We start from the raw sequence: 22,785 nt of genomic DNA on the forward strand, positions 1-22,785 counted from the left end.
GGAGTTTGGTCACAAATGGGCTGCCTCCCCACCTAGTGACATTGCCTTCAGGGGGTAGACACACAGTCCTTCAGGAGGGTTCTGTGAGTTAAGTCCTTGCTGGGCCCTGCAAGTGATGGAAATCGCCTGGGCCACAGCACCACACAGAGGATCAGCGCGGTGCCAGCGCCCAGGCAGAGCGTGCCACAGTACCACCACCTTTGTTCCACAAACAGCTTCCCTGGGGGAGAATCCACACGGGATTGGCACTAGAGGCCTGACCGACCTCATTTCGCTGGCTCTGACCAAGGCCTGGCTCACTTCCAGCTGGGGTCAACTCTGGGCCAGGAACCATCTCCACTTCTGGTGCAGGCTCCATCCACCCACAAATCAAGGTTTTTAGGCCAAATCAGAGCCTCCCACACGAGGGCAAGTCCCTTTATGGAGGCGGGTCTCCCGAAGGGCTAGGAGGCAGGTTGGCTTTTATCTGTCTTTCCTCCTCCCCAGCATCCCTTCTCCAGTGTCTGGCGCTGCTGGTTGTAACCCGACTCCAGCACTGCCGGCTCCTCGCGCCCCCCTCCCCCGCCCGCAGCCGCCCGGCCCAGCAGCGCCACCCGCGCGCCCCAAGTGCCACATCACTGCACCCTTCAGCGCATCTGAGCGCCCACCATGCCTACACCGCTGCTGCTCTTGGCTGTGCTGGCCACACTGGCCGCTGCTGCGCACCCTAGCTGCTCTCCTGGATCTGACCCCTCCGGTAAGGTTCCAGCTGCCTCTCTGGGTAGATTTAGACAACCCGCCCCCCCTCAAATCACCTGGGATCTTTTCTTTCCCCGCGGGTCGCGGAGCTACTGCCTGGGTAGAATGTTCTAAGGGTGCCACCTTGTGACCTTTAGGCAGTACAGAGAACTTTGCTGGGGCACTGGACTTTCTCATCACCAGAGCCAGGGACCCCAGGGCGACAGCAGAGGTGAGGGGGACACAGCATGGGCCAGTGCAGAGCAGGCACCTGGACTGGAGGGATCTGCAAATGGGTCGGCGTGATCAGTGCCAGGACTGCAGGACAAGGCGGCCAGAGTCCTCTGTCCTTCCAGGAAAGGGGAGGAGCTGGCTACAGCAGATTCCCGACTCTTCCTTCGAAACTCCTGGCTGCAATGTGGATAACTCTTTGGAAGTGGCCCAAAGAAGGGAGGGGTGTTTCTGAGGGATAGGGCAGGAAGAAGGGAGGGGCCAGGGACACCCAGGAGTCTCAACGGAGGGTCCTGAGGATGGATCTGGAGTCCCCAATTCTGTTCTGGCGCCACTGCCCCTCCAGAAGCTGGGCTCCGGTTTCCTTCTTACTTGGGTGGGGGTGCATCTAGTCCACATTCTTGGGGTCTTTATCAACAGCAACCACCTGCATCTAGCTGGAGCCCCCAGGGTCTTCAGAGTCCTTGGTATCAGATGTAGAATTTTAAGAACTAGAATTTGTAGTCACCTGAGCTCTGGCCAGGTGGATGTTAGGAACACAATGTCCCTTTTCTTTGCCCTCAGCCTGGAGTTTTCTCCCCACCCTGGCCTCCCCTGGCCCTTGATCCATCCTGCTGCAGAATGGACAGTGCAGGCCAATTGGGCAAGTGTGTACGTGTGCAAGTCTGTGTGGACCGGTGTGCAGCACATGCCTGTCTAACTGCTATACCTTGCATAGAAGGGCCCTTCTCCAAACTCTTGCTGTCTCAGAACCCTGCTACAGGAAGACTTTCATGACCCCATGCCAGGAGCATCACACCCTCCCCGCTCCCCCAGACTCCAGGCAAAGGCTGCTTTACAGACACCCGCTACCTCACTGGGGCAGAACACACAGGAGGATTTCAGGGAGGGAGGAACTTCTTCAGGTCCAGTCTCCCTCCCTAAGGATAGGCATGGAAGGCTTTCAGATCATGGACACTTCTGGGTCAGCCTGATGGTTTCGGTCCAGCCTTCACATCTAAGGACAGCCACAACTCCCACCCTGTCTCCATGTTCCAGGGGCTTGGAGCAAGCCTGGCATACATCTCTCTGCCCAATCTTTTCATTGAGTTCTTCTCTGAGCCTGAGTTTGGGGTCTTACTCTGACTCCTTTACCCGGCTGTGTGACGGGGCAGCTGCCCTGATCCACCCCCAGGGCATTCTGACTTCTCTGTTAGAGGGGCTCTACCCAAGAGTCTGACCCGCAGTTAAAGAGGGAAGGCGGGACCCAGAGCAGCTTCCATCTCTGCCTTGAAGAAATGCTGCCACCTTGTGGTTTGTATAGGCTAGCCATGTGGACAGCAAGGACAGAAAGAAACGGGTGAGAGTGATTTTAAATAATACAAAACTTAATCCAATAATCTGGAATATTACTTCAACATGTCTTCATTGTCATTAAATATGAGTGGAGCATGGTCCAGTTTGCTTCCTTTCTATTGCTGTGATAAACACCACGACCAATAGCAACTTGGGGTTTATTTGGCTTATACCTCCTGGGGAAAGTCAGGACAGAAACTCAAGGCAGCTTAGAACGGGGAAGCAGGAGCTAATGCAGAGACCATGGAGGAGGGCTGCTTGCTGCTGGCTTGCTCCCCGTGGCTTGCTTAACTTGTTTCTTATACATTCTAGGCCCGCCTGCCCAAGAGTAAAGGGAGACTTGTCCAGGCTCCCACTGTGTGAGCAGGGAACCCAGAGCCTTCCAGGCCAGGAGGGGCCGGGCCTTCCTCTGTTCTCACTGCACTGACTCAAGTTCAGGGTTCCTTACAGCATGATTAGTGTGAGGAGGATAGTGTGTCCTGGGGTGCCGGGGCTTCTTGTGGCTTGAGTGCACGCCCAGATCCACATCCTAAAAGAGTCTGTGAGTCTCTCCCTGTTGGTTAAAAGGGAGGAAATTGGGCGTGATGTGAACTCCTGTCATCTCAGCATGCGTGAGGAAGGCAGGTGTGGCCCAGAGTTCAAGATCACCTGCAGCTACATGGAGAGCTCAGGGTCACCTGGGCAACGTGAGACCCTGTCTCAAACCACCAAGAACAACCCCCAAACTCAAAGAGGGTGGAATCCTGAGCTACCCTGTGAGTGCCAGCCGGGCAGAGGTATGGTGTCCCAGATGCTGCCTGTGTCTCGTGGCAGCCTGGGAATAGGATCGGAATTGAGGCAGCTGACTCATAGTAGGTCCGCTGAGCATGGTGGGTTCTGGTAACCACGGTGGGGCTGAGCCCCTCACTTTCTCTATAGGTGGCAGGCACAGGTGGCTTAGTTGTGTGTTTGCCTGCTGCATGACTCTATATCTGTGAGAAGTCTAGAGATGCTGTGCCCCTGCCAGGCTCCTGGTCATGCCAAGCTCCGCCTGAAGGGGACAGAGTTCAGGCATTTGCCACAGTTCTTATACTAGCAGAATCCTTCTTGGCACCTTCTCCTTGTGCACAGGGTACCCAACAGACCTTTGGCTGAACATGGCTGTTCAATAGGGCTCTATGGCCCTTCCTGGATGTTACTAGAGGAGTTCAGGAGGCCTGGCTCTTAGGAGGCCCTTGAGACACTACAGTTGCAAGGTTAGCTTTGGATGTTGAATATTTTTTCTGGAAAGGGGCTCCCCAACTCACACAGATCTGAGACCCAACACTCTTTCCGTGTCCTTGGGCCTGGGGAGTCTGGTTAGATGACTCTTTGAATAATGTTCAGTGTGAGTATGGTGGGGGCATGGGCACGGTCTGAGGCTGGTGCTCAGGATACTGTGGGAGCTGGTACATGGCTGGCTATGGGGATGTGGCCACAGGGCTCTCCAGGTTGATTTCAGGCTGGGCCAGAGCAATGCCAGTGCACCCACTTTCTTAGGCAAGTTGTACAGTTTGTCGGACTCAGGCCCCTGACCTGAGAGACAGGTGTCCCTGCTGCTTCAGGCTCAGATGTCAGCAGTGCAGACCAGTGATGTGAAGGTGACAGAGGATGGGACAGGGCTGGTTGGTGCCCAGTGAGTACTGCACAAAGGCTGTGGAGGGAGAGATGTGGGCCTGTGTCTGCTGCTAACTCAGGGTTGTCTCTCTTCCCAGGTAAATGTCAGAGGCTGGCCTCCACACACAGTGGTAGGTACCACCCCACCCCTGCTTTGTTTTGTAGGAACTCTACAGTCCCCTGACCTCCATGCTGTCAAAGCAGAGATGCTGGCTTCTGATGTGGGTAGCAGGACAGCTTCCACAGATCCAGTGAAAATAGCCCAAACAAGAGAATAGCCTGATCTGCCTGCCCAGCTCTGCCATGGGGCATGCTAGGGGTCCTTCCAAGGCTAGTTCTGCTTTGTCTCTTGCTATATGATTCTTTTTCTTTTCTTTGGGGGGTGTTATTCAGGACGGAGCCCGTGACCTCCTGCACATTAAGAACAGGCTGCTCTGATCCACATCCCAGCACAGAGATGCCATCCTTGGCTTCCAGCTCTGCAGGCCCAGATGGGCTTGTGAACTTGGACATGTCCTTTCCCACAACCCCCCGGGTCATGGTTTCAACTTTCCTGAGATGAGGAGGGAGAGCATCTCTTGTAGTGACTTCAAAGTCATGTATTTAAAACACTCGGGACACACAGCTGTTTCTCTGGAAGAGGAAAACCTCTCCATACTAGTTGTGTACATCAGGTGTATTCTATGTGGAGAAGATTTGCAAAACCCGGGAACATTTCTCCCATTGAACAACCAGTGCCATATCTGAGCTTGGTGGCTCATGCCTGTCATCTCAGCATTTAGGAGGCTAAGGCAGGAGGATTACCATGAATTTGGAGCCAACCCAGGCTACTTAGAAGGTCTGGATCAGCCTGGGCTATAGAGTGAAGGCTGTCTCAAAAAAAAAAAAAAAAAAAAAAAAAAAAAAATCAAGAAACTGGGCTGACAGTGTGGCTCAGTGGGTGCCTGCTGCCGAGACTGACCTTCTGGGTTAAATCTCCAGGGTAGGCACAATAGAAAGAAAGGCAAGTTGTTTTATGTCTTCCATATTCCTGCTGTGGTGTGAACCACCTATAAATAAATGAATTAAAAAGGCCTAAGGTCAGAATATAAGACAAAAATATCTCAAATGCTTTGAACAGAAAGAAGCTGAGCACAAACAGTGGGTCCTTTGCACATGATGACATTGTAGAGTGTCATGATCTTAGGTCTGTGCCACATGGTGTCTCTGATGGGGAGGGGGAGGATCAGGTGACAGGTAGCAGAAGGAGAGGCCAGAATGGGGGTAGAACTTTGTGCACAGCAGCTTCCTGGGCTCCTGGAGAAGTTTAGAAGGCCCTGCCTAGCAAATGATGGCTGCAGGAGGAAGGACATTTGGAGCCATCCATGCTGGTCCGGCACAAACTGTCCAATATCAGAGGAGCTATCACCCTTTAGCTTGCACTTCCAATGTCCTCGTAAGAGGAGGAACGGAACCAGGCCTGCCAGGTGCATTTCTGGGGACACTTAACCTTCACCCTAGAGGATGGGACACTCCATGTGTGGTACGTTCTCACGGACATCTCTTCTTTGAGGCTTTCTTGAGGCTTGTTTCTGCTTCTACCAGTCTTCTGGCCTCATCAAGCATGTCCAGGCAGGTCAGGCTGCCTGCTCCCATTCTGCTGGTGTCCTTGCCATCCTGGCCCATTTGCTGGTAGATAGCTGGGCACAGTCAGTTCTGGAACCCTGCTTCTTCCACAGTAGCCCCGTCCTTGCCTCTCCCCACAGAGTAGGTCTCATCATCGCAGGCCCTGGTCTTAGGTAGTATGTACGTGGGCATGGGCCATCCTGTGACCTGCTGACTCTCCTTCTGCAGCCACCTGCGTGGATCTGCATCTCAGGACCTGCAGCGATGCATCCTACAACCAGACATCATTCCCCACACCCCTAGAGCACCGGTCGTGGGAAGCCGTGGAGTCCAGTCCTGAGTACATTGTTCTGGGTGTGCTGCACTTCCTCCTGGAGGGCCAGTGCAACCCTGACCTGCGGCTGCTGGGGTGCTCCGTGCTGGTCCCCCGATGTGAGGGAGGCCATACCCGAAGGCCCTGCCGACATGTCTGTGAGGGTCTGCGGGAGGCCTGCCAGCCGGCTTTTGATGCCATCGACATGGCCTGGCCCTACTTCCTAGACTGTGCCCGATACTTCACACCAGAGGAGGAAGGTTGCTATGATCCTCTGGAACAGCTCCGGGGTAAGGCAAGGCTTTGGGGTGCTTCAGGCTGCACATTAGCTCTGGGGGCTCAAGTGCAGGTGCAGTAGGTGGTGGGAAGTGCTATCCTGTCAGGCAGGACGGTGTCCATGGTGGGTTCAGGCATGGAAGCCAGCCAACTCTGGCTGAGCCTGTTGCTTCAAGACATGCCAGGCACTGCCTGCTGGAGAGGGATTATTTTGGGCATGTCTGCCACCAAATTGCTGGTTTTAGCTGTTCCTTCTCCTCAGCAATCATTCTGAGAAAAAAAAACCCACGAGCGAGACACTGTGGGAATGGCATTAACCCTTGGCGGCCGGGTGTCCTGCAGGGACCTGTCTCAGGTTTCTGCAGCCAGCTGGGCTGAGGAGAGTCTCTAGAGCTGCTAGCCACTGGGCTTCTGCTCTGGAGAGGAACAGGGAAATGGTAGGGGGCAGGTGTGGTGGTGGGGGTCACACTATGACCTATGACCGTCCCAGCCCCATCTTCTTCCTGGTGGGAGCTCTCCCTGTTGAAGAAGCATTTGGGAGCAATGTCAGCAGACTGCAGATTGAGGAACCACTCTGAGCCATGCTCTCTGGTTCACATGGGTGTTAACACAGTATAGGCCATGGCGCCAGTACGGACAGGTGCAGAGCTGTGTCAGGGCCACCATCCTGGCAGGGTTATGACAGACAACCAAGACTTAGAGGCTGATGCCAGCCCCTCATGATTTCTGCAAGCTGAAGATTCCTGAATGCACATTCTCTTGAGATCTCCTTTTCACGTTTGAAAGCTCCTAGGCAGGCACCCACATCTTACTGTCATTTATACACTGGGAGTGTGTTTTGTATGATCCTGGGCACAATCACTGGTTGTCTTGTGGTGGCCCCGTCCAGGAGGCCTATTTATTATCTCCACATCCACCTGAATGGCAGTGAGGGATGAGGGTTGGGGATGAGGGTTGGGTGGCTAGGGGACCATCTGAGCCCTGAGCAAATATGCAGTGCACACCCCAGCTCCAGTTCCCTTTCTTCCCCAGGAGAGCTGGATGCTGAGGAAGCCCTGCCCTCAGGCCTGCCACCTACCTTCATTCGATTTGCCCACCACTCCTATACTCAGATGGTCAGGGTCCTGAAGAGGACAGCAGCCCGCTGTTCCCAGGTGGCCAAGACCTACAGCATTGGGCGCAGCTTTGAAGGCAAGGACCTGCTAGTCATCGAGTTCTCAAGCCGCCCAGGCCAGCACGAGCTGAGTGAGTGACCATGTGAGGCCTGGGTGTGATTCTGCCCCTGGGAGCAGGGTGCAAGCCCACTTAGCCTCAGGGAACACAAGCTGGGAGCGACCTGGGCAGGTGATGCTTTGGGGGCTGAGATTGGTGCATGACCACAGCCCAGCAGGACAGTATTAAAAAGGATTTCTCTACGCTGGGCATGGTCATGCACACCTTTAATCCCAGCACTCAGGAAGCAGAGGCAGGAGGATCTCTGTGAGTTGGAGGCCAGCCTGGTCTATATAGTGAGTTCTAGGAGCAATGGATTTCTCCGGACGGCCCATATAATTTGTGAGTTTGGGAGCATGGGAATGGAAATGAGTTGGTCTCATCCCAACAGAGTCAGTGGTCTGAGGAGACTGAGTAATATTAAGAAGTCACCCACACAGTTGACAGTATGAATACTCCATCTTCAGGGAGAGGGAAAGTCCTCTGAGAGGTTGAAGGCTGCAGGGACCAGGGCAGGTCCTGGAGGGGACATTGAGCAAACAGGGTCAGTGTAATGGTTTCCAGAGCTTCAGTCCTAGCCCCAAACGTGGAGTGTGTCACTGTCACCACAGCCCTACAGTCCACCGAGTCCTGGGTCCTGGTTGCTTTCCTTCTGCTCTGCTCCACATTGGAAGCACATTTTGCCAATGGTGTGGACACAGCGGGTTTTCCATTTCCAAACTGAGGTCCAGTGACACCAGGTGTGGAGACCTGTTCTCAGATGTAGAAAATGCTAGAGGGCTCAGGCCCTTTGATTCTTCCTTGCTGTGGTGCAAACTTTGTTACAGTGATGACTAGCGGCTATTAGTTGGAGGAGAGACACCCAGCTGACTGTATCTGGGGCTCTAGAATTTCCTAACAAAGATTGGACTCAGGGCTCCATCCCCTGTGTAATAGGACAAGGTGGCCTTAAAAGCACACCAAGAGCATCATCAAACCCAGGTCTTCCCTTGGTTCTACTGCCTATCCAAGCTGTCCTGTAGCCATGTTGGTGTAATAGGGCCCATCCTTCCCTCAGTTCCAGAAGTCCCTGAGTGTGTGGACTCAGGATTCTGCTGAGTTGTTCACCGCCACCCAGCTTTCTCCCTGTTGTACTAGGCAGTATGGACATTATAAGTTCATGGGCTCTGTCTCCCATAGGGTCTGGAGATTATCAGGTCACATCTGGCCTCTAAGACCACACCTAACCCCCACTCCTACAGACATGGAAAGTTCCTTGTCATTTTATACCTTGTGAAGGGCTTGGACATTCACACCTACAGCTGAATGAATCTGGTCCAAACAGGCAGGGTGGGGGAGTCTATTTTCCACAAGAGCAATGTTACTTTCAACAAACAGGAGTGACTTTCCCACAGCCACACTGAAGAAGGCTGCCAGGCCTAGTCTACTGTTTCTACAACAGAGCTATTGTCTATGCTTTCACTCATTCATCCACCCATTCACCCACCCATTCACCCACATCTGCCCTTTCGTCTACCCATCATTTGTTATTTTATTCATTCATCTATCCATTCACCATTCACTCATCCATTTTCCATCCACCCATTCACCAACCCATCTACCAATCACCTATCCAACTACCCATTAATTTATATCTTCATTCATTTGTTCTTCCATCTGTCTATTTAACTATTAACCTATATATCCATCCATCCATCCATCCACCCACCCATCCATCCATCCACCCATCCATCCACCCACCCATCCATCCATCCATCCACCCACCCACCCATCCACCCACCCATCCATCCATCCATCCACCCACCCACCCATCCATCCATCCACCCACCCACCCATCCATCCATCCACCCATCCATCCATCCATCCACCCACCCACCCACCCATCCATCCATCCATCCACCCACCCGCCCATCCATCCATCCACCCATCCATCCACCCACCCATCCATCCATCCACCCACCCACCCATCCATCCACCCACCCACCCACCCACCCACCCACCCACCCATCCACCCATCCATCCATCCATCCATCCACATCCATCCACACAGCCATCTCTCTAGGCACTCATCTGCTCATCCTTCCCTCCCAACCTAGCTGTTTTACCTATTAAGCACTGATATGTTTGACTTGTTGCACAAATATGAACAAAGGATGTCAATAAAAGTCACACAAATCAATGACACCAAAGCATTCTTTATTTATGCTAATAATTGTGGCTAAACATAAGAGATGAGCTCAAGAAACGAGTAACTAGATACCTCAACATGTCTAGAGACTCTTGAGTCAAAAACAAGTAGGAATTGGTCTGGGGAAAACCTGGCTACCCTTGCTGATCCCAGTCTGGGAGACATCACCCCACGTCACAGTTTCTCCCTGCAGTGGAGCCCGAGGTGAAGCTCATTGGCAACATCCATGGCAACGAGGTGGCGGGACGGGAGATGCTCATCTACCTGGCCCAGTATCTGTGCTCTGAGTACCTGCTGGGCAACCCCCGCATCCAGCGCCTGCTGAACACCACCCGCATCCACCTGCTGCCATCCATGAACCCTGATGGCTACGAGGTGGCGGCTGCAGAGGTGGGAGCTCCCGTTGCCTGGAGATGGGCTGCTTCCTCCAACACTCTTACCCTTTGACTTTATTCATCGTTGTTGAGGGCCTATTTGCAACCACCTCTCCAGGTGACCAGGACTAAGCAAGCAGCAATACTGCAACCTTCTGCTTGATGGGTGGGCAAGATGGGCACTGACAAAGCAGAGCTGTGGAGTATTGTTTTAGGATAGGGCTGAGGATATAGCTCAGTGGCAGAGTTCTAACATGCAAGATAAGGAAAAGGGTTGCAACAAGAAAGTGTGCTGGGGGGGGGGGGTTAGGGAAGCCCATAAGGAGGGACAGCGGGTCATGGATGAGAGCCAAGGGAGGCAAGGGGCCAGTGGCATGGGCTGCTATGGGGGGGTCCAGACATGGGAGAAGAGGGTAGGACCATGATGCTGAGGAGTGGTGGAAAGGCTGTGGGGGAGGGTAGGAGATGGGAGGGAGGGCAAAGGTGATTCACCTTGAGTTCATCACACGAAGCCACAGAAGCCACAGTCCTTTGACTCTCAGTCCAGCTGAATCCTGGGCTGGAAAATGTGGGGAGGGAGTTGCTGATCCTTGGCTGGGCCCATGTGTTCAGGGTGCTGGCTACAACGGCTGGATCAGCGGGAGACAGAATGCACAAAACCTGGATCTAAACCGCAACTTCCCGGACCTGACATCCGAGTACTACCGGCTGGCCTCCACTCGTGGTGTGCGCACAGACCACATCCCCATCTCACAGTACTACTGGTGGGGTAAGGTAGGAGCTGTGTGACCAGAGCCCCCTCTCTGAGCTAGGGACTCCAGGCGTCCCTCCCTTGGGCACTGACGCCTCTGAGCCTCAGTATTTAGCCTGTGAGGTAGGCTTATGCCTTGCTAGCCCAGGGAACAATGTATTGAGACCCCCAAGTCTACAGCAGGGCTGACACATGTCTGCATCCTGTTGAAGCACTCAGGGCCCAGGCACTTTCCCAGAGTCCCTGAGTTCTCCCTCCAGTGTAAACCAAGCTTGACCAGATCTCTCTCCTCTGTAGCTAGTATAACCTGCTTAATGTGAGAACAACTTCTGAAGGTACTGGGGCCTACTTAATGCAGGAATGGGGTGGTCAGGAGCTGAAGGGGTGGGATGCTCCTCAGATGCCTGGAGAGATGGTCCTGACCGGGTAGAGCGATGTGAGTTCCAAGCTGAAAGACCAGCATGAACTCCGCGGTGACTGGAGGGAACTGTGGTGGCTGGGCAGGAGTCTGGGCTTGGTGGGAAAGGCATGGATGATGGGTGGCCAGTGGAGCAGGAGAATCCTGAGCAGTCCTCCATCCTGGCAGGTGGCCCCTGAGACCAAGGCCATCATGAAGTGGATACAGACCATTCCTTTCGTCCTCTCAGCCAGCCTGCATGGGGGCGACCTGGTGGTGTCCTACCCCTTCGACTTCTCCAAGCACCCCCATGAGGAAAAGATGTTTTCTCCCACTCCTGATGAGAAGGTGAGAAGTGGACAGAGACAAACTGGGACAGGGGTTCTCTGCTAGCACAGTCACTTCTGTTCTAGCTCACGAAGGAAGACAAAGGTGTTGTTGAACTATTAGCAGCCTCTTTGCAGAGAGCAGCTCTTCTCTCTCATTGTCCCCAACCCCAGGGGGGAACTGGCCTCTCCATATGTGGATGTGTCTCATGTTGTTCCAGATCACACCAGCAGGGGGCAGTGTTACCACATGCATTATGCCCAGTGGGCTCTAAGCTGAGTGCTGAGGTTAGGGGTGGGGCTCTGGCCCTGCTGATGCTCACTGGGGTTCTTGGGTAGAAACCCTGGTTTCTTAGGCCTGTTTTCCTCATTGTGGGTGCTGTGCTACCCAGCCCTGCGTTTGCAGAGAAAGCATGTGAGATAGGGGTGAGGCTTATCTGTCCCTGGTGTCCCCCAGGTCTGGGGCTAGCCCTCCATTTCCTCCCGCATGCCTGGAGGCAGCAGACTCCTGCCCCAGGTGGGGCCTATGCAGTCAGGCAGGCCTCCTGGGAGTCAGATGGGTGCAGGGAGCCTGGCCCGCCCTCCAGAGCAGTTTTCTTGACAAGCTTAGGAGAAGGGACCTGGAGGTAGGGACCGTCTGGGACAGATGAGGGAGACGCCAGGCTCCCTGATCTTTGAGCCTCCTGGCCAGGGGAACAGCTGCCCTTACCCCTGTTGAACACATCCAGTCCCTTCTCTGTTCCTAGGCCACAATGGCAGAGGGGACTGCTCCTTCCTACTCTGAGGTTCCTCTGTTCATGGAGGAAGACAAAAAACAAAACAAAGAAACACCCCCCCCCCAAAAAAAGATCAAACAAGCAGGAACAGGATAGCCCAGCCTCCGTGAAGGGTTCCAGAGGCTGGGGCACAGTGTACGTAGACATGTGCGAACACAGGTGTTTGTGTTTTCATGCCATCGGGAGCATGTGCATGTACTGTGTTTACATGTGTGTCAGGCCTGGCCTAGACTTAGAAGGCTTCCCTGAGGTTGGAGCTTCTCCCAGGCGAGAAGAGGGGTAAGGGTGAGGTGGAGATGTCCAGGTTTGGAAGGATGCTTCGGGAACAGGCTGTCAGAAACCTCTGCGCAGCCAGAGCAGGCTCAATGCACTTGTGCTTGTAGGTTGCAAGGGCCGTGCCAGCAACACCTGTAACCGCTGGATTCTTGGTCGTGCTTCTGCTCATCAGCTCATTCATTCATTCACTCACTCAATTTACTCATTCATTTACCCTCACACATTCATTTGCACACTCATTCAGTAGAGGGGGGGGGTCTCAGATCTTGTGCCTCCATAGAGCAGGTGCATCTTCTGGGTGGGTAGGAGTGCTCTGAGGAGCAGGAGCCCCTCCATGTTAGGCCAGCCCCTCAGCGTCTGGGGATGTCCGTAGGGGGGAGGTTCACCTCAATGGGTCCCACTAGAGTCAGAGAAGTGAGCCTGCTCCTCAGCCATCAATCCTCAATCAATAACTATGCAGCCTGTAGCCGGCAGCAGGCTCTGTGGAAACCACAGTCTCAGGAGAGGTGGGGGAGTGTGAGGAAAGGAGCTGACTTGGTGTCCCTAGGTACCCCTTTGCCAGTGTTCCATCCTGCTAGAGAGAGCCAACCCGGGGCGCCATGCTCATGTCCTCAGCCCTTCCTACTTGCCACGGCCCTAAGAGTTGGCAGAGCTGCAGCTCACTGTGGTACTTGCTCAGGCAGCTGTAGAGAGGGCAGGTTGCTACGCCCAGTGACCTGTATCCCTGGGTCTCTGTGGTCTCTGTGCCCAGCATGTGGTTGCCTTGTTTCTTTCTTCCTTTTTGGTTTTTTGAGACACAGTTTCTTTATGCAGCCCTAGATGCCCTGAATGGCAATGTAGACTAGGCTGGCCTTGAACTTAAGAGATCTGCCTGTCTCTACCTCCTGATTGCTGGGATTAAAGGTGTGCGCCACCACACCTGGCTCTGGCTACCTTGTTTCATGTGCGGTCTTCATGTCTGTGCCCTGCCTGCCCAAATGGCCTGCAGACAGGCCACTTCTCTGTACCACATCCAGCTCTAAGCCTGGCCTGAGGCTCATGTGCCCAGGAGTTGGGGGATGATGGCTACAGTCTCCACCCACAGGACAGTGGAGGAGAGGAACATGGGATGGGCTTGCCCACGGCAAGGATGGGAATGAAGAGTGGGTGGGGTCAGATGGACCAGGTACTGGGCCTACCCCAAGAGCCAAATCCATGTGGGTAGATGGTGGAGGGATGTAGAGCTGCCATCTTCTCAATCCCCATCTCCAGATGTTCAAGCTGCTGGCCAGAGCCTATGCTGACGTCCACCCCATGATGATGGACAGGTCGGAGAACAGGTGTGGGGGCAACTTCCTGAAGCAGGGGAGCATCATCAACGGGGCGGACTGGTACAGCTTCACTGGAGGTGCGGCCTGCACAGGCGGGTGGGTGGGCCCCCCCCCTCAGCAGAGCCCTGGCATTCGGGCGGAGTCTGGCTTGAGTCTTAGTCCAGAGAGAGGTGGGACTGGAGTGAGCTGGTCCTGTGACTTTGGCAGCTACAGCCACGGTTAATTTTATTTTATAGTCACCCACGTGGTGATTCCACTCATGACCAAGCCCTTGCTGCTTGTTAGGGATCACAAAGGGCTGTCAGGTGTGGTGATAGAACCCCCAGAGAAGCCGACATTTCAGGGACAATGGAGTTTTGTTCTGTGTAACAGGTCTGAATGGTTGGGATTATTTACTGTGTAAGTACTTATACTCTAAGGCTTCCTGGTTTTCCCAAGCTCGGCACTCACTGGGCCTCTGAGTCCTCGCTGGCTGCTGTGTCCTGGGGGAAGGCATCACAGGTTCACTGTGGAGCATAGATGCTTTGCATATCCTAGGCACCCACTGAAGGGCCCACATGCACTGATACAGCCACCCTTCATCTGATTCCTGCTGTACCCAGCACATCTCCCCCCTGGACCGTTCTGCAGATGAGGGCAAGAGACACACTCACAAGGCCTTTGTTAGCACAGCTGGGGCTCACCCTGCCACTCTGCCTCCCGCCAATCCTACTCAGGTGGTGGAGAGCTACCCTTCTCATGTGTGCCAAAGCTATTATCTGGCTCTTCCACGCTGCCAGTGACCGACACATGACATCTTTTGTAACATGACGTTTCCATCTCCAAGGCTTCAGGTACATTGGTTCCCCAGATGCCAGACAAGGTCCTACTGTTGAGGCTTGCAGCTGTCCTATAAGGGCTGAACTGGAGAGGCCAGCAGGCTTCCTTCCTGGAGCTGGCAGGGCCACGGGGCAGATGGACTGTGGCAGCCTTGAGGACTGTGGACAGTGATGGCTGCAACAGCAGGGCTCTGAAACTCAAAGGACCTTAGATCAGACCGCAGGGGAGAGGACATTGTAGTCCTCTGACTTACTCTCCTGGGAAATGAAATGACCAGGTTTCCCAGGGCAGCTGGATGCTGTGGACATTGTCAGAACCTTTGGGGCTGCAGGCTCAATAGCTAGAACACAGAGGCCCGTGTGGTACCCTGGCTGGCTTCTCTGGGAGAACAAGATTCTAATCCCATGACTCTGCTACCCACCTGTCTAGAATCACAGTTTGCCTCTGTGGCCTTGCCAAGGCCTCTTACTCCTGTGCTCAGGGCTGTGCATGGGCAAGCAGTGGCAGAGTAAGTCATCTCTATGTGCAAAGCGGTGTTGTGCCTGCTCCAGGGTCCCTGCCCTTGACACCCAGCTGCCCACCCCACAGGGATGTCTGACTTCAACTACCTCCACACCAACTGCTTTGAGATCACAGTGGAGCTGGGCTGTGTGAAGTTCCCGCCAGAGGAGGCGCTCTACGGCCTGTGGCAACACAACAAAGAGCCCCTGTTGAACTTCCTGGAGATGGTGAGACCCGCCCACTGGAAGCTTCCCATGGTGGGGATGGGGTTCAGCCCCACCCTCAGGCTCCCTCATCCCTAGGCTCTGTCTGGTGCTCTGGGGAAGTGTCTGTTCATGACTTCTCTGACCATCCATTCAGACAGGCAGGCCCGAGAAGGAGCGAGGTCGGGAGGTTGAGGGGCAGGGCTTCCCACCCCCTTCTCCTCCCTGCACCCCGGGGGAATGCCAGGTAGATGCCCTTTGGGTAAGGATCTCATACACACAAAGCTGGATTGCCAGAGGGAGCACAGCAGCTAGGAGCTTGGGGTTGGGGGGCTGGCCAGCCTCCAGGCCCCGGGGGATTACCAGGGGACAGTAGTGAATCAAGCTGAATTGTGAGAGAAGGGGAACCAGGCAGGAAGAGGGTACACTCTGAGCAGGAGTGCAATGGGGGACTCAATGAAGCCTTGAGACTGCCAGGGTCCCTCCCTGTGACTGGAGTGATGTCTGGCTGCAGGAGCGATGGGGGACTGTGTGTGGGAGGGTCTCAGAGACGATGACTCTGGGCTACATCCTGTTCGTATATCAGGCCTAAGACTGAAGGATAGACTGTCTAAGAGTAACTGCCTATCTGTATCAAGGTGATCTGGACACAGGTGGGCCGGCAGGGATAGGAATAGTTGGAGATATACCCCCAGGAACTCCCATTGGATCCTTGAGCTAGGGTCTACTGAGTCAGGAGAAATGGGTTCCTAAGCCAGCACGGCTTACATGACAAGGCTCGGAGAGTCATAGGGAGATGGCACCTGAGGGAATCAAGCATGCTCAGGTGCAGGGTGGCTGTGGCAAGTGCACAGTATTTCACAGTTGGTCCCATCCCTAGTTTTCCCTGTCCTTGGCAGCCCCATCCTCAAGTGATGGGGCTTGAGAGAAGGACCACTGTGGCCTCAGGGGCCCGTGACTATGACAAAGGAAGAGGCAGAGGAAAAGGAGTGGCCGTGCAGTGTGGCCCGGCAGCTGCCTGGAGTTTAGTCTAGACTTTGTATCCCCAAGGTTCTGTCCTTGAGCCCCGTCCTTTCTAGAGAGATTGGGACCTTTCCCCTGGGTAAGAGCAGGCTGAATCTTGCTAGAATGGGAAGAACACAACCCCAGGTAGCACAGAATGTGGATGGGTGGCCAGGTGTGTCTTCCGTGGTAGCTGGCATGTCTGTCAGGCAGGGTGTGTCTCATCTCATCCGTAGCAGGACTTGGGGCAGAGCTTGGCACTCAGGCCGTCTGTGGTTGTCTGGGGAAAATGAGTTAGAAGGAGCTTTTTGTGGGGCTGAGATCGCTCCCTGGATATTGTACATGAAGTATCCGTGTATGAAGATTTAATGGCAAGCGAAGCGGTGGCCAGTTGGACAGCACTTGGCCTACTCTGAGACGGATGACCCCCAGGAAAGCGGGCACGGGTCCTGATAAGGATCGCGTCTGTCATGGCCAATTGAGGCCACTTTCACAGTGATCCTAGGCAGGCTCAGGGGTGGGGGTGGGAGAGACAAAACCGGTTCTTCCTGCCACACACCTCCAGGCCCAGGGGTGGCAGGAGAGGACCCCAGTTGAAGTGCAGATTGGAGACTAGCCAACTGGAGGGAGGGACTCCCATGCCCAGGCCCCCTGTTTCCTTGAGGGACAGAGGAATAGGACTCGACTCAGTAAGGCCCAGCTGGGAGAGACAAGCTGAGGCTGTGGGGTCAGCAGAGGGTTGAGAAGCATCCATGTCTGGAAGTGGGAGAAGGAGCCAGTTGTGGCTGATGGTCAGAACATTCTAAAAGGGAGAAGGTGAAAGACAGAGGTCTAGGTACACATGTGTGGGAGCCAGAGGTGAGCAGTGACCACTGACTCAAGGGCCAGCGTTAGCCAGGTCCGCTGAGCTGGTGCCACATGTAGAATTCAGCTGCATTCTGTGGATGAGGAGCTGGGTGGCGTGGTGAGTCTGCACCGCCAGTTTTCCCCGATTCCTCCCATGGCAGAAGCTTGCCATTTGAAACCCTCCTGTTGCTCCGCAGGGTATTGTTTCTGGGTTCAGCTCCACAGAATAGCGGTGATGCCCAGGGGCACCCTGGCCGTGGCCACCCATCCAGGTCACTTGTTCTGGTCAGGAGAGTTGAGCTCCTATCCTGTGCTTGCCCACATTCTGCGTGCCCCCTTTCCAAACATCCAACACTGGTTTATTGCTAAAAAGTAGGAGAGAAGTGACTTTATTATATCCTCCTTGCCACCACCGAGGGTCAGGAGCTGCCTCTGGCTCTGAGCAGAGAGGACTCCAGGGATAATTAAGCTCCTGCCTTTGCTGACCTCAGAGGCATTGTGAGCCCTAGGTGTTGCTGGCAATCTTGGCTCCACTTAGACCGGTTCTGTAGCTGAGGAGGCTGCATGTGACCAAACAAATGGTTTCCTGGGGTCAGGAGGCCCTGAGGCAGGAGCCATTGGGTGCAGAAGGCTCAGGGTGTGGCTGGGTAGCCACAGGGCTAGTTAACAGTAGGCCTGAGTGAGTCCAACTCTGTGGCTGTCCTCCATGGGTCCTGGGTTTTATTCTGAAGGTATGGGCAGGGTGTCTGGTACATAGGTAGATACATACAAGAGTCAGTAGTAGATTGGGGTCCAAGGCCCTTGTCTATGTCTTTACCAGGCTTCCTTCTAGAACCTCTTCTCAGAGGGAACTATGAGGCTAGGAAGGTATTGAAGCTCAGAAACACCTCAGGGTAGACAGCGAAAGTTGTCTTCAGTGTCTGATGTCAGGAAGGAAAGTGAACAGGATCCTTACGCAGAGGTCCACTGCCAGTCAAAAATCCCAGAATGTTCTAGAACAGGTTGCCCCAAATAGGAAATAAGGCCCAGAGAGTGACTTACTCAATTACGTAAGCAGAATCCCCACTCAGAGGAGCCTGATGGAGGAGTAGTGAAAGTGACCGTTGGAGGCAGGTGTCACCTCTGTACCTTCTCTCTGGTGCCTACAGGTGCACCGAGGCATCAAGGGCGTGGTGACAGACAAATACGGAAAGCCTGTCAAAAACGCGAGGATTCTAGTGAAAGGCATCCGCCATGATGTCACCACAGGTGAGCAACAGCCTTCATCCAGCTGTGAGTGAGGCCAGGGCAGGGTTTGAGTCTCACCAGCTGCTCCAACAACTCTCAGCCAGCGTGGTCAGGGAGGGTGGCAGCATGTGGGCCCCGGCCTGCCCTGCGCTGTGCTGCGTCTCCTGCTGTGTTTTCCTGGGAAGAGGTGGTTCTGCTATGGCTGCGGTGTTTCTGGAAACACAATTTTTGCAGAGGTGGCAGCCTGAAGCCACCTCCCTTCAGGATCCTTTTCATATCGGTCCCCCAGTTCACGCTGGGACACTGTGAGCAGGGTACTTAGTTATCTGGCTCGTTGATGTGACCTGGCAAGAAGCAACCTAAGGAAGGCAGGTTTATTTTTGCCTCAGAGCCCATCCTGGTGGAGAAAACATGGCAGTGGGCTCTACCTCCTAAAGCGTTCACAATCTTCCAAAATGCCACCACTAACCCGGGGCCGATTGTTCAAACACAGAGCACATGGAACCCATGGCACTCTGAAAAGCTGGTTTTGTCTGGCTGTCCTCAGGCCTTTCCCAGCTGCTGAATGTCATAGTCCATTGTCTGGAGAGGCAGCTAAGGAAGGACGTGTGTTGCTCTTGCAGAGGACACAGGTTCAATTCCCAGTATATATGGTGGTTCATAGCTACCCATAACTCCAGTTCCAGAGGATTCATGTCCTCTTCTGACCTCTGTGGGCACTGTGCTTGCATGTGATGCAAAAACATACGTGCAGGGAAAAGACTCACCCACGTAAAATAAAAATAACCTCATTTAAAAAAAAAATAGATACCTATAACATGGGACCTGGCAGCATCACTATCTAGTGGGAGGTAGACTTGCTGACTAAGTAACTGGGGACCGAGTAAAACTTGCCAGGACGAGGTAGCACTTAAGTAGGGTTTTGAGGGATGAATAGAAGTTTGACAGAAGAGGACACTGTGCGTGGAGGCAAATGCCTATCCCACCCTGTGCTAAGGCCTTCTTAGCCTCATCTATTATGCAGCCTCCCCCCCCCCCAACTATCACCCTTCTGCCTCAGCCTGGGACTGAAGCCCTCTGAGGGTTGTTTCTATTCTCTTTGAAGCCCCTGATGGTGACTATTGGAGACTCCTTCCCCCGGGTTCCCATATTGTCATTGCTCAGGCCCCTGGCTACTCCAAGGTTATGAAGAGAGTTACCATTCCCTTGCGCATGAGGAGGGCCGGCCGTGTGGACTTCATCCTCCAGCCTCTACGGGCAGGACCCAAGAACTTCCTTTCTGGACCTTCAAGAGCTTCACCCTGGACCCAAGACCCAAGAGGAGAGGCCGCACAGCTGGATTTCGAGCCCCCCAGGGCTCGTAGGCAACCAGCTAGTGGGAGCAAGCCGTGGTGGTGGTCTTACTTCACATCGCTGACCCCACACAAGCCACGCTGGCTGCTCAAGTACTAGCGGCCCCTCAGGCCCTGCCTTGATGTCCACCTCCAACCTAGACTGCTGCTTCTGGAGTCTCCCGGCCACGGACATTACACACGGCCCCCGCGGTTTATTAAAATGTGTTCACCCACTGTGATGCAAGGCTCCACGCAGAGAGGGGAGGAATGGGATCCTAGCTACTGAGGGCAGCTTGGACTGGTTCTGACACAAAGGCCCTGGGTGGTGCTCTCCCTGTCTTCTCCAGTAGCAGGACCCCGGAGCCTTGATGGCTGAGCTCTGGATGGAGCCTTGATGGCTGAGTTCTGGATGGTGCTGCTGTAGGCTGAGTGGCCAGGAGGCAGAAGACATGGTTAGCACTGGAACCCTGCAGCATGGAACCCTGGAACCCTGAAATCTGCCTTTGGGGGCTCACAGGCTCCATGGGGTTCTGATTCTGGGTTGCAGTATTCTTTGGCCCTTCCTTTATTCTTACAGGGCCACCAGCTCAGGCCCAGGGACCATCCATGGCCCCAAGCTCCCTCTGGGTGCCCTCTCTTGACCATCTCTCCCACTATAAGGGGGTTTGCCAGTCCTGGGGTTTACCAGATTAGCTTCCTAAGGGAGTGCTAACAAAGAGGCCACAGCCAGCTCGCACTGCGTGACAAAGTCAGACTGATGTTTTTAACAACAAAACTCGATCATGGCCCAGTCCTGAAGGGCTGCTGGCCTCTCTGCTTGGTTTATAGGTCTCTCTCTTCTCCCTGTGTTTTATGGGGTCATGACAACATGACTGTCACCAGCACTAATTTGTTCCATGGTCTCTGGGCAGCCTAGGCCCTGGCACAAGTTTTGTTTGTTGGTTTTTTTGAGACAGGGTTTCTTTGAATAGCCCTGGCTGTCCTGGAACTCAGTCTGTAAACCAGGCTGGCCTCAAAGTCACAGAGATCGCCTGCTTCTTCCTCCCAAGTGCTGGGATCAAAGGCGTGTGCCACCACTGCCCGGCTTTTGTTTTGTTTTGGTTTGTTTATTTGTTTTTTGCTTCCAAGTTTTCAAGGCCACAGTCTACATGCTTTCCTTACTGGCTTCTGATATGTGGTGGGGCCTAGAGCCATCAAAACATCACACTACAATTCACAGCTGCTGAGCGAGTGAGGTATGTGAGCCTCCAAGAATGATCCGGAGCCTTGTCAAGTTTGGAGTCCTTGTGTCCTGCATCTCTCCAGGTGTCTGAAGTTCAAAAGGTCAGCATTTATTTGGCCTCACTGAGCATAGGACACCATGCTGAAGTCACTGTACGCCTTGGAGTAGGGACCTCAACGGGAGACCATGTGGGTACAGTAGAGGGAGCTTGCCTAGAATGCCAGGATCGCGGTATATGCTAGGAAAAGCCAGGTCCTTCTGGCAGGGTATGTACAGAGCGCCCCCTGCAGCTCCCCTGAACTGTTCACACTACCTGGAAGAGAAGAACTCCATGCAGTTGGATCATGGAGCTGAAATGGCCAGCAACTCCAGTCATTCCTGGTCAGGGAGTCTCAGAAGGCAGGCAGGGTGGGCAGTGGCCCAGTAGGACGTGATGAGGCTGACATCCAGAGCAGCCTCCTCTCTTTTAGCAATGTTCATATCACTCTGCCATGTTCTTCCATGGCCCCTGGTTCTGCGGATGGGATCCCGGCCATCCTTGGTGACAGCTTGCCATCTTCTGGTACCCTGTCCTGGGAGCACTATGTGAGTGTGTATGCTTCTTGCTTCCAAGCTGCTCCCCACCCTGGGCCTTGTTGCCAGGCAGGTTACAGGGAAGCACCTGGAGCCAATGGTACATCTAGGCTGCAGATCCAAAGGACACAAAGTTCTAGGTGGGACACATGGGCATGTTCAGATTGAATTTCACACATTCTGTGTGAGCTACAAAATGCCTGAGGCAGTCTGATAAAACCTAGGACTTCAAACACACAAGAGGAAGAGATTCAGGGAGAGTCGCCCTTGAGGGACGGAGTTCAAAGGAAGGAAGACTGAATTCAGAGGCTAGCCTGAAAAGTCCCGAAAGGTCCCTGCTGGGCGTTCAAGGATGCTGAGATGGGTCACTGGGGAGCAAGCAGTTATTAGAAGTTATTAATGCTGGAGTTAGACAGAGACAGGCAACAGCATGGTGGGGGCTTTGAGGAGAGTTCAGGCCCTAGGATCAGAGACAGAAACACGAAGAGAGGAAATCAGGGCCCACTTGGAAGTGGGGTCTGTTTATCAGGTGCATTCTAAGAATGGTTTTACAGCACATGCCTGCAGCCAGGCTTGCTAATTCCCAGAGAGGAGGCAGGAAAAGGGGGTACGGAAGAGGGTGTTGGCCGCCAATATCCTCTTGGATGTAAACTCCCTCCCTAGGTGACAGACAGATCCAGCGACCTGGGGATCTGTTAGTTAGGAACTCACAGACAATGTCTCAGTTGGGCACGTGGCCAGTACCTACGAGACGGGAAGGGCTTCAGCAGGTTTTGTGGCCTGAGCAACAACTGGATCCTAACTGGGAAGCCTCAAACACATGATATACATGAAGCCCAAGACTCAATGTAAAGGCATTCGTCACTATGATGAGAGAGCCTAGTGTGGGACCGCACCTGTTACACCATCACTTGGGGGTGACACCCCAGCCCTCTAGAGGGCCAGGGCTTCCAGTTTATCCTCAGCTATCGAGTGATCCGGAATCAAGTGCATCCCAAGGGGAAGGGAGATCACGAGAGTGCTGCAGGGAGGAGTCTACTCTGCAGACTTGGGCAGGGAGGTCCCCTGGATGCTGCAGAGCACCAGAGATGGGAAGGAGGGTGGGACATGGAGCTCCTGGTGGCCACACTCAGTCGGTTTGCTTACGGAGTGGGAACAGCCTTTGCTGGTATGGAGGAAGAGCTGAGGGCCGTAGGTGTCCCTTGGGAATGGGTGGGGACTGAGCCACATCAATAGCAAGAGGGCTCTGGATGATGGGCATTGCCATGGTAATGGGTGCTGTCCATCATTATTTACTACCCGTCTGGCTGCCTTTGGTGATGACTTGGGGGCTGGG

General features: G+C 54.1%; 1 protein-coding gene across 1 annotated transcript; it reads left to right on the forward strand.

Annotated features, from left to right (window-relative positions):
- The first annotated feature begins 484 nt into the window (after window positions 1-484).
- Cpz (carboxypeptidase Z) lies at window positions 485-19,888 on the forward strand. The gene is made up of 11 exons (XM_051200340.1): window positions 485-736; window positions 4,017-4,049; window positions 5,752-6,126; window positions 7,145-7,357; window positions 9,706-9,902; window positions 10,499-10,660; window positions 11,224-11,382; window positions 13,664-13,799; window positions 15,130-15,269; window positions 18,242-18,341; window positions 19,426-19,888. Exons 1-11 carry the CDS (start codon window positions 649-651, stop codon window positions 19,770-19,772), a joined length of 1,950 nt encoding a protein of 649 aa, XP_051056297.1. The 5' UTR covers window positions 485-648; the 3' UTR covers window positions 19,773-19,888.
- Window positions 19,889-22,785: the final 2,897 nt, after the last annotated feature.

This window comes from Phodopus roborovskii, unplaced genomic scaffold (genome assembly GCF_943737965.1).
Source record: "Phodopus roborovskii unplaced genomic scaffold, PHOROB, whole genome shotgun sequence".
Classification (NCBI taxonomy): Eukaryota; Metazoa; Chordata; class Mammalia; order Rodentia; family Cricetidae; genus Phodopus; species Phodopus roborovskii.

Excerpts from the sequence above, each read along its gene's own strand:
- Cpz (XM_051200340.1), top strand. The coding sequence starts at position 649 with ATGCCTACACCGCTGCTGCTCTTGGCTGTGCTGGCCACACTGGCCGCT. Across the intron at positions 4,050-5,751 it reads GCTGGCCTCCACACACAGTG|CCACCTGCGTGGATCTGCAT; the intron begins GTAGGTACCACC and ends CTCCTTCTGCAG. Across the intron at positions 10,661-11,223 it reads AGTACTACTGGTGGGGTAAG|GTGGCCCCTGAGACCAAGGC; the intron begins GTAGGAGCTGTG and ends CCATCCTGGCAG.